General features: G+C 42.1%; 2 protein-coding genes across 2 annotated transcripts in view; both read left to right on the forward strand.

The window, feature by feature from the left end:
- The window catches only part of LOC135539231 (arginase-2, mitochondrial-like), a 73839-nt gene extending 70011 nt beyond the window's left edge, over positions 1–3828 (forward strand). Inside the window, exon 9 of the mRNA XM_064965051.1 lies at positions 3764–3828. The gene's annotated coding sequence lies outside the window, so the exon portion shown is untranslated. The remainder of the gene's footprint in view (positions 1–3763) is intronic.
- A 2389-nt stretch (positions 3829–6217) lies between these two features.
- si:ch211-10a23.2 (Galectin-related protein A-like) lies at positions 6218–11162 on the forward strand. Its single transcript, XM_064965050.1, is given in 5 exon segments — positions 6218–6366; positions 6810–6895; positions 8215–8395; positions 11002–11034; positions 11036–11162. Coding segments are annotated over 5 exon segments (444 nt in total). The 5' UTR covers positions 6218–6336; the 3' UTR covers positions 11150–11162.
- Positions 11163–12132: the final 970 nt, after the last annotated feature.

Raw genomic sequence — 12132 nt, forward strand, 5'->3', positions numbered from 1 at the left:
AACCAGGTCTAGTCAGGGCATAACCAGGTCTAGCCAGGGCATAACCAGGTCTAGCCAGGACATAACCAGGTCTAGTCAGGACATAACCAGGTCTAGCCAGGACATAACCAGGTCTAGCCAGGACATAACCAGGTCTAGCCAGGACATAACCAGGTCTAGCCAGGGCATAACCAGGTCTAGCCAGGGCATAACCAGGTCTAGCCAGGACATAACCAGGTCTAGCCAGGGCAAAACCAGGTCTAGCCAGGGCATAACCAGGTCTAGCCAGGATATAACCAGGTCTAGCCAGGATATAACCAGGTCTAGCCAGGATATAACCAGGTCTAGCCAGGATATAACCAGGTCTAGCCAGGATATAACCAGGTCTAGCCGGATATAACCAGGTCTAGCCAGGACATAACCAGGTCTAGTCAGGGCATAACAAGGTCTAGCCAGGATATAACCAGGTCTAGCCAGGATATAACCAGGTCTAGCCGGATATAACCAGGTCTAGCCAGGACATAACCAGGTCTAGTCAGGGCATAACAAGGTCTAGTCAGGACATAACCAGGTCTAGCCAGGACATAACCAGGTCTAGTCAGGGCATAACAAGGTCTAGTCAGGGCATAACAAGGTCTAGCCAGGACATAACCAGGTCTAGCCAGGACATAACCAGGTCTAGCCAGGACATAACCAGGTCTAGCCAGGACATAACCAGGTCTAGCCAGGATATAACCAGGTCTAGCCAGGATATAACCAGGTCTAGCCAGGACATAACCAGGTCTAGCCAGGACATAACCAGGTCTAGTCAGGGCATAACAAGGTCTAGTCAGGACATAACCAGGTCTAGTCAGGGCATAACAAGGTCTAGTCAGGGTATAACCAGGTCTAGTCAGGGCATATTACAAACCATTTGTTTTGTATCTTATTATATTACAAACCATGTAGATTCAGCTTTATGTTTGGTTGCTTTTAAGCTTGCCTTTTCTAAACCATTGCAAGCAGTTATATATCCTCCTGTTTGTTTGTTCCATTTCTTTCCCCTCTCAGCATTCACCACATGTTAAACTGCCAAGATTGTCTATTTTATACAAATGTGAAACATGCCTTTTTCTACATTTTAGGGTTGGAAGATTCCTGATTTTATGAAGGAACAGAAAGGAAATCTGGGAATCCTTCAACCAGGAATTTGGGGAAATTATTCAGAAATGTGCAACCCAACTACATAGCAGTCATGTCAGGAGTTGAATGTTTACATCTACTGTAAATAAAGATTAAATGTTACTAGCTACTTTTCCTAATATCGGTTTGTTTAGTAACACAAATACATGTAATGAGGAACGATTCAAATACCTCACACTCTTTAATTACCTCTCTGGCTTCCAACATGGCCACTATAAGACAGACAGTAGCCCTCTGGGCTTCCAACATGGCCACTATAAGACAGACAGTAGCCCTCTGGGCTTCCAACATGGCCACTATAAGACAGACAGTAGCCCTCTGGGCTTCCAACATGGCCACTATAAGACAGACAGTAGCCCTCTGGTCTTCCAACATGGCCACTATAAGACAGACAGTAGCCCTCTGGTCTTCCAACATGGCCACTATAAGACAGACAGTAGCCCTCTGGGCTTCCAACATGGCCACTATAAGACAGACAGTAGCCCTCTGGGCTTCCAACATGGCCACTATAAGACAGACAGTAGCCCTCTGGGCTTCCAACATGGCCACTATAAGACAGACAGTAGCCCTCTGGGCTTCCAACATGGCCACTATAAGACAGACAGTAGCCCTCTGGGCTTCCAACATGGCCACTATAAGACAGACAGTAGCCCTCTGGGCTTCCAACATGGCCACTATAAGACAGACAGTAGCCCTCTGGGCTTCCAACATGGCCACTATAAGACAGACAGTAGCCCTCTGGGCTTCCAACATGGCCACTATAAGACAGACAGTAGCCCTCTGGGCTTCCAACATGGCCATAAGGGTCATTCATCTTGAGTTTTTGGTCGTCAGCCTAAATAAATTCAAAATGGTGCATTTATCCTCAGTGTGCGGAGATTACTTTTCATTTAAACATTTCACTCCTTGTAAATGCCAAACAAATGACACGGAAGTACAAGGAGTGAAATGTTAGCCCAAAACAGGCCTGTATTTCAGGCTAGGAAATAGCTCCTTGGGGACAGCGAGTGGCAGGTCAAGCTGATAATCAGTTGACTGTAACACGTCAAAGACGGGCAGACATCTGAAATCCACTCTTGCGATTAAAAAAAAAAAAACACAGATACTCATAGGATTTGATACATCCTCCCTCGTCTTCTTCAACATCTATGGAAATCGGTGTCCCTAAACCAGAACAGTTGTTGCTCAACATGCGATAATGGGACAAGAATGACGTTGTAAACAACGGCCAATTCCGGGACATAGACATGTCTTTTTCGGGCAGAAAGCTTAAATTATTGTTAATCTAACTGCAGTGTCCAGTTTACAGTAGCTATTAAAACACAGTGCACAACAACAAGATACTTTTATCACGGCAACTGGTTTGATACATTCACCTCTGAAGGTAAATCATGTACTTACATTCAGTAATCTTGCTCTGATTTGTCACTCTGTCGTCCCAGAGATAGGGAGGGTCCCTGGCTGGGATTAAAAATAAATATATAAATCAAATATAAATATAGGACAAAACACACATCACGACAAGAGAGACCGAAGACAACAAGGCAGCAACACATGACAACACAGCATGGTAGCAACACAACATGACAACAACATGGTAGCAACACAACATGGTACAAACATTATTGGGCACAGACAACAGCACAAAGGGCAAGAAGGTAGAGACAACAATACATCACACAAAGCAGCCACAACTGTCAGTAAGAGTGTCCATGATTGAGTCTTTGAATGAGGAGATTGAGATCGATGTTGTAGCACTTGGTCCCCTTCTTGATTCTGCTCCAGTAGCTCTCCTGTTTCTCCTGCGCCTTTTCCATGGTCAGTCTCACCTTGATTGATAACAGGAATAAATGAGAAGAGTGTGCAACGCTCTCATCAAGGTGGCTACTTTGAAGAATATAAAATATATTGTGATTTGTTTAACACATTTTTGGTTACTACATGATTCCATATGTGTTATTTCATATTGTTGATGTCTTCACTATTCATTCTAAACTTGAATGAGTAGGTGTGTCCAAACTTTTGACTGGTACTGTATATTCACATAACCAAATAATTGACTAAAACACACAATAAAGGTCTATAGTAGCCTCAACAACACTCTCTGGGGCAGTGCCATGGTGTAGCCAGAGGACAGTTGGTTTCCATCCTCCCGTTGGTACATTGACTTCAACAGAAAACTTAGGAGACTCATTTTTCTCACTCCCTTTCATAGACTTACACAGTAATTATGATGACTTCCAGTGGACGTCCTCCAACCTATCAGAGCTCTTGCAGCATGAACTGACGTTAGCTAATATGGTGACAATGATGTAGGCTGTGTGTAGCGGTCATGGTATGAAGGCTTGGCTTTGAAAGTTTGTTTCTGTCCACAAGCCAAGGGAAAAGGTGAAACGAGACTGCTATTAAAGTGAACTGTGTGGATGATTAGGGATGTATTCATTCCGACAATTCTGTTAAAAAGTTTCATAAATGGAAGGAAGCAGAACAAAACGTGGATAAACATACCTGTCCAATAGAAACTCTTGTTTGCAACTGTTGGACTAATGATTACACCCTAGATCAGCTAGATGCAGGCAAGAGTTTTTATTTATTTTACTAGGCAAGTCAGTTCAGAACAAATTCTTATTTTCAATGACGGCCTAGGAACAGTGGGTTAACTGCCTGCTCAGGCAGAACAACAGATTTGTACCTTGTCAGTTCAGGGGTTTGAACTTGCAACCTTGCGGTTACTAGTCCAACTCTCTAACCACTAGGCTACCCTGCCTCCTCAGTGTGCAAGGAGTTATTGAATGGGTCACTATCTGTCATCTTGATGATGCCAATTTGTATCTCGAACATTATAAACTTCCATTCGCAGGCTAGGTTGTAGCAACCTCATGATGGGTATAGTGAACATTTTATGTAGTAGCCAAAAACCTATTGATGTTACATTGAGCCGGGTGAATGGAATATGAATGACAGCCATCCGATATGCTGCTATAGAGATAAACCCATTATTAATAGGTCATAATAATCGTCCTCCCTAATCTTAAATGGCACCAACCGCCACTGTTGTACGGTGACGTTTTAGGCTCCTTTAGTCCAATATTGGGCTAGGCCGTGACTAGTTAACACAGCCACAAAATCGTCAACCCCCCCATTTCTAAAATGTGATATTAAACCCACCTTTATCCGCACTGATAACCTTATGCCTAACCCTAACCTTAAAATAAAACCAAAAAGCACCCCCCCCCCATACATTTTGTACGATTTAGCCATTGTTGACATTGTGGCTGGGGTAAATAGTGGGAACCCCTACGTGCCTTCTGTTTACACGCTTATCTGCCCTCTCATTGGCTAGAATGGTCCCACCTGATCTTGCCCCCTTCTGCCTGCCTTTTCCATCATTGTTCGAGTCGCTACTCGACAATCTGATTTTTTTTTATGGATCATCTGGGGTGTCGCCTTTCTAACAAAGACAGTACAGCCACATAGTTTCGTATTTGGTACAGGTTTAGAGTAGTGGCTGTACGCTTGCAGGATAGTCCATATGTCCAATTATTTTTTGTTGATAGTGATGTTGTGTTACCATAAGTGGGTGAATTGGTCTAATTTAACATGTACGATGTTAGCTACATTGTACAAATCAAATAAGCGTTTTGTTTTGGGTGACTACAGCGCCAGCGATAACACGCTAAAATAGAGACGTTGTAGTTGAGCGTGGCGTCAACGCGTATAACCCGCCCTGCCGCCTTCGGATATGTCATTATGTTTTGAAACAGTGCATTGTAAAACAAATGACACACAAGCTCGCCTTTCGGTGAGCTCAGGCCATCATTATATTGACATCGTATCATTGTGGCTATATCGATTAAAAAAAATGTAAACAAAAACGATATAGCTTTTTGTTCTTCATTTAAGGTTAGGCATAAGGTTAGCAGTGTGGTTAGGTTTAACATCAGATGTTAAGAAAATAATTGTAGAAACATACATCGTTTACCCATAATTATGACTTTGTAGCTGTGGTAATTAGTGACGACCAAGCGCCATGTACAAAACATTAAGAACACCTGCTCTTTCCATAACAGACTGACCAGGTGAAAAGTATGATTCCTTATTGATGTCACTTGTTAAATCCACTTCAATCAGCGTAGATGAAGGGGAGGAGACAGGTTAAATAATATTTTTTAAACCTTGAGAGAATTGAGACATGGATAGTGTGTGTGCCATTCAGAGGGTGAATGGGCAAGACAAAATATTTAAGTGCCTTTGAACGGAGTATGGTAGCAGGTGCCAGGCAGCAGGCGCACTGTTTTGTGTCAAGAACTGCAACGCTGCTGGCCATTTTAGCATGGGCAGTGCAATTGAGGGTTTCGGACATTTTCCCACCATTTTAAAGTAGTCAAAGTTGTCACCTGGGTGGGTATTCCCGTGGGCTGTAGCCTCAATGGAGCTGCCCATGCTGTCACAGACGCTATAATGGCACAGGTATAAAGATGGGTCCTCTACTTATCTCTAGTGTCCCACCCAGTTGACTACTTCAAAATGGTGAAAGTCCTCAATGGCTCTGCCCATGCTAAAACAGGCTTTTGGGCACTAGAGTCCTCTATCTAGCTCTATGGCCCGAGTGGCCATACAAATGTGTTATATATTGTCCAATATTGGCTAATAGTAGGCTAGGCCTTTTCTTAAACTTAAAGAATTGGGTATGGGCAGGGGGAGTTTTTCCCAAACCAAACTGGCAACCATTAGAAATATCATCATCAGACTTGAGTTTCTTTATCATACTATAGGCTATTAATGTTGTGCAAGGTATATATTCACCATTAATCTAAGCTTACTCAAATCTGAGAAACAATTATTTTATTATAATGGTTGCCAGGTTGGGTAAATCTCCTATTTTGGGAGTTATTTTATGTTATGAGTGAACAGCATTATTTTAAAATTTGTTTTAAATACCCTATTGGAATGAAAGGGTCTCACACTTGATAAGTGTGATCGTGCACCCTCATCACATTAATATTTGATAACCATCATTCAGTGCCACTTTTTTTTATCAGGAGCCTGTCGCTATGACAACGAGCGGAAGGCGGGGTTTGCCAGCTCTACTACAGTATCTCGAGCTCCTCTTGGCATCACGCTCCCAACACCACCCGGTGCAGATATCACACATTGAAAGAAAGGAGAAGGGGAATGGCAGAAAAGGACAACAAGAAAGAAAATGTAAGTAACCTTGTCTGGTTTTCCCTGTTGCTTTGGTTACACTTTAATTTTAGATTGACGTATATTGTCATTTCGTGATTTTTCAAATGAGATTATTAGGTTATCACAAAACAACTGAATGCAACTGTTTTTTTCTTATTCACATAATTACATTATATTGAATAAGAATGAAATCCATCTACCCGAATGGAATAATTGGTAGCAGTAATAGTGCCTACTGAATTGTAGCCTGTTGTGTAGTGCTAAAGTTCGCCTGGAGCATTCTTAGAATTCTGAAAATCTGTTCAGCTATTTCACTTATTTCAAATACCCCCCCTTCTAATCGATAAAGAAATAATGTATTGTCAACGGCGGCTGTCATTCAGCTAACCAATGTGGTGATATCTAAGAATAATATGATGTATATGTTGCATGTAGCCTTATTTCCAGCCACTATGTTTCAGGAGGAATATGTCGGGACAATAAAAGGTGGACTGCGGCCCACGATGAGACTGGTTGTCATGGGTATTGTTAACAAGAAGCCTCAGAGGTTGGTAAACAGACACCTGCTTTCAATGTCTCTTCTGTAGCCCAAGGAAATGAATTGTTTAATTTACCGTTTTAAATCTGAGTGTGACATGGGTGAATGAATGGAGCGTCTGCGTTTGACATTTGCAAGTCCACCGCTAAGGCAGGCACAGAGACAATGGGAGGATTGTGCAGCGCATCACAACGTGTAGTTGAGTTGAGATCAGGAGGGATTGAAGATACTGCTATATCGAGATCCTATAGCTCTGGGCAATTTCAGAATACTGCAAGAGAAAATAAATATCTAAGAGTGCAAATTGTAGAATATAATTCCATGTAAAGCTTTTGAGCTTTCTGGTTTAGCAACAGGATTTTAACTCTCTTTCTTCACATCTTTCTTCACTCTCTTTGTCGTCTGGAATATTTTTCTAATTGACTAATGTATTGTTTAATTCAATACGTGGGAAAAATGTCAGAACCCATGAAGTGTTCGGTGAGCTGACCTCTCTGCTAGGAGCTCTGTGCGGAGATAAGATCATTTATCCCCTATTTATCTATGGGATTGGAGTGGATGACGAAGAACATAAAACAATCTCAGTTCTAATGTTTGTATTTTAAAGTCACTATAGTGTTTTGATCCTTTGTGGCCTGCCCTGAAATACTTTCCTCTGTAAATGATTCAGCCCTATCTGATTACGGTAGCCTGGTACTGTACTCACAGCTTGTGGTAATGTCAAATAGACAGACGATGTCACTGTTGTATCTCTCTGTAGCTGCCTTTTCTTTGCTGTTTTTTATTGTCAACATCAAATAATTTGTGGTTAACAATTAAGTACCTTACTGTGATTGTTTTCTTTGAAAAGAGCCATTTCTCAAGCAATAATTTAGCTTGGACTGTCTGGGAGTGGCCTGAGTGGGGAGGGAAAAACTGAAAACTAGCTGTTATTGGCAGAGAGGTTTGGAACTCTCTTTCTTATTGGTCTATTAACTAATTTACTGTGGTGATGTCACCAGGCAAGGCCAAAACTCCATCCCAACAAAACAGGTTGAAACAGCTCTTACATTTAAACAGCATCATATATATATATATATATATATATATATATATATATATATATATATATATATATATATATATATATTATATATATTTATATTTATATATATCATTTTCACAATTTCACAGTGTTATTTGACAACCTCATAGTGTGGGTAATAAATATATATAACACAGGAATATCACGTGTTTTGACAGAATGGTTTTTGACTGGGTCTTTAAATCAACAATGTTTAGATTGTTTGCCTGAATTCTACATCTGCACCACTGTTAATTCTGCCTAGCATGGTGGTGTCCCTGTCCAGTGATCCAGTTGAAGAGGACTTTGAGGGAGACGTGGGTTTGCAGGTAAAGGTCAACTTCCTGGCTAAAGCAGTGCAGAGGAACGCCCGTCTGGCTGGGAACTGGGGGACATCAGAGAACACCTTGTCATTCTTCCCCTTTGCTGCTGGGGAGCCCTTCAAGGTATAAAGCCTACTACACTCATAGGGACGGTACATTTAGGAATATAGTTCTACAATCATACATACGTTAAAACACAGGCCTAGATATGTCTGGGAGCTGTTTAATACACAGGCCTAGATATGTCTGGGAGCTGTTTAATACACAGGCCTAGATATGTCTGGGAGCTGTTTAATACACAGGCCTAGATATGTCTGGGAGCTGTTTAATGCACAGGCCTAGATATGTCTGGGAGCTGTTTAATACACAGGCCTAGATATGTCTGGGAGCTGTTTAATGCACAGGCCTAGATATGTCTGGGAGCTGTTTAATACACAGGCCTAGATATGTCTGGGAGCTGTTTAATACACAGGCCTAGATATGTCTGGGAGCTGTTTAAAACACAGGCCTAGATATGTCTGGGAGCTGTTTAATACACAGGCCTAGATATGTCTGGGAGCTGTTTAATACACAGGCCTTGATATGTCTGGGAGCTGTTTAATACACAGGCCTAGATATGTACACAGGCCAGCAGTCAAACACAGGCCAGCAGTCATACATGTCAGCCTACATTAATACACAGGCCTAGATATGTCAGCTGTTTAAACACAGGCCTAGATATGTCAAACACAGAGCTGTTTAATACACAGGCCAGATATGTCTGGGAGCTGTTTAAAACACAGGCCTAGATATGTCTGTTTAATACACAGGCCTAGATATGTCAGTTTAAAACACAGGCCTAGATATGTCTGGGAGCTGTTTAATACACAGGCCTAGAAACACAGGCCTAGATATGTCAGTCAAACACAGGCCTAGTCAAACACATATGTCAAACACAGGCCATGTCTGGGAGTCAAACACAGGCCTAGATATGTCAGTTTCATACACAGGCCTAGATATGTCAGTCAAACACAGGCCAGATATGTCTGGGAGCTGTTTAAAACACAGGCCTAGATATGTCTGGGAGCTGTTTAATACACAGGCCTAGATATGTCTGGGAGCTGTTTAAACACAGGCCTAGATATGTCAGTCAAACACAGGCCAGCAGCTGTTTAAACACAGGCCAGATATACACAGGCCAGCAGTCAAACACAGGCCAGCATCATACACAGGTCAGCTGTTCAAACACAGGCCTAGATATGTCAGTCAAACACAGGCCATGTCAGTCAAACACAGGCCAGATATGTCAGCTGTTTAAACACAGGCCAGCATGTCAAACACAGGCCAGATATGTCAAACACAGGCCTAGATATGTCAGCTGTTTAATACACAGGCCAGCAGTTTAATACACAGGCCAGCAGTCATACACACACAGGCCAGCAGTTAAACACAGGCCTAGATATGTCATACACAGGCCAGCAGTCAAACACAGGCCAGATATGTCAAACACAGGCCAGATAGTCAAACACAGGCCAGATAGTCAAACACAGGCCAGCAGTCAAACACAGGCCAGCAGTCAAACACAGGCCAGCAGTCAAACACAGGCCAGCAGTCAAACACAGGCCAGCAGTCAAACACAGGCCAGCAGTCAGTTTAATACACAGGCCAGTCAGTCAATACACAGGCCAGCAGTCAAACACAGGCCAGCAGTCAAACACAGGCCAAGTCATACACAGCAGTCATACACAGGCCTACAGTAGCAGTTAATACACAGGCCAGCAGTCAAACACAGGCCAGCAGTCAAACACAGGCCAGCAGTCAACACAGGCCAGTCAGTCAAACACAGGCCTACAGTCATCCAGGCCAATATTAGACACAGGCCACAGTCATCCTACAATATTAGATACACAGGCCTACAGTCATCCTACAATATTAGATAGGCCTACAGTCATCCTACAATATTAGATAGGTCTACAGTCATCCTACAATATTAGATAGGTCTACAGTCATCCTACAATATTAGATAGGTCTACAGTCATCCTACAATATTAGATAGGTCTACAGTCATCCTACAATATTAGATAGGTCTACAGTCATCCTACAATATTAGATAGGTCTACAGTCATCCTACAATATTAGATAGGTCTACAGTCATCCTACAATATTAGATAGGCCTACAGTCATCCTATAATATTAGATAGGCCTACAGTCATCCTATAATATTAGATAGGCCTACAGTCATCCTACAATATTAGATAGGTCTACAGTCATCCTACAATATTAGATAGGTCTACAGTCATCCTACAATATTAGATAGGTCTACAGTCATCCTATAATATTAGATAGGCCTACAGTCATCCTACAATATTAGATAGGCCTACAGTTATAGACAGTCCTTCACTGATATATGTATACCTGCACATCCAATAGCAGTCAAACACAGTTTATTATTCCAACACTCCTACACGTAACTGATTATGTTTATTCCTGCTTTGACCCTGCCCAAGCTCTTCATTACAGGCCAGCATCATACACTGTCTCAGTCTGTCTGTCAGTCTCGGTCTGTCTGTCTGTCTGTCTGTCTGTCTGTCTGTCTGTCTGTCTGTCTGTCAGGTCTGTCTGTCTGTCAGTCAGTCTGTCTCACTCCAGCTGTCTCTCTGTCTCTCTCTGTCTCAGTCTCTCTCTCTGTCAGCAGTCTCACTCTCTGTCTCTCAGTCTCTGTCTGTCTCTCTATCCATGCCCCCCCCCAGATGGAGATAGTTTGTGAACACCAGCAGTTCCGTCATCCTGGTGGATGGCCAGCCCCTGTGTGGCTTCACCCATCGTCTGTCTCCGCCACTGTCCTCTCTCACCGCCCTGCGAGTCTTTGGAGACCTACGGCTCACTAAGGTAGCATAACACCAGGAACAGACCCAGGCCAGGCCACAGTCAAACACAGGGGGTCCCACAATTACAGGTCAAGGTTAGACTCTATATAGTCCACTACATTTGGCCAGGGCTCTGGGTCAAAAGTGGTGGACTATATTGGGAATAGTGTGTCATTTGAGACGGCCATTTCCTACAGTTTAGTCAGACAAGGTATTTGTGTAGATAGGCGGGCCACGGTATCAGCAATATTAGAGGGTGGAGCATTTTGGTGATATCTTGATCCTTGTGAAATGTGAATGTTCGGCACTTTTTGATTGCGACCAATAACACCTGCTTCTTAATAATTGCGTGAAGTGCCTTCACTCTAGATTAGCTGTTTCTGGTTGTGACTGGGTGATTTTGACTACAGTTAATGAATGTAATCCATGTTAATGATTGATTGATTGATTTCCTTAAGCAAACCATTTGATGGACTATATATACACACTATACTACGTCATGCCCTTGGGAACACAATATTTTTTAGATTAGGTAATGAAATATCAAATGTTGCATTTGTGACTGCGTCTGTCGAGACGTGAGATGAACGTGCATCAAAACATTTAAAATGTTCCTGAAACATGACGTTACAGCAAAACAAAAGCAATGTCTTTAATATGCCGTAATACAGCAGGGTGCCCAGCTCATTGCTTCTGTAACACCTATAAAATGATACTACCTTATTGCATGGCATCTGCGTTAGTCTGTGTTAGCTGTTAGGTCAACATATTGTCGTCTACTGTAGCCCTCGACATCACAGGACTGTAAAATCCTTTCAAACAATCTGTCAAATCATCTTTAAACCATATTTAGTTGTTTGAAATAGATTGTTGTGGAAATTAACTTAAATAAACAATTTTCCCAAAATGATTGTGTTATCATGTGGCCTGTAAAGAAGTAGGTCTGTGTGCAATATTTGTTATATATATATTATAGTCTACAGTCATCCTATATATTATATAGTATATAATATA

This window comes from Oncorhynchus masou, unplaced genomic scaffold, assembly GCF_036934945.1.
Source record: "Oncorhynchus masou masou isolate Uvic2021 unplaced genomic scaffold, UVic_Omas_1.1 unplaced_scaffold_1172, whole genome shotgun sequence".
In the NCBI taxonomy this organism is placed as follows: domain Eukaryota; kingdom Metazoa; phylum Chordata; class Actinopteri; order Salmoniformes; family Salmonidae; genus Oncorhynchus; species Oncorhynchus masou.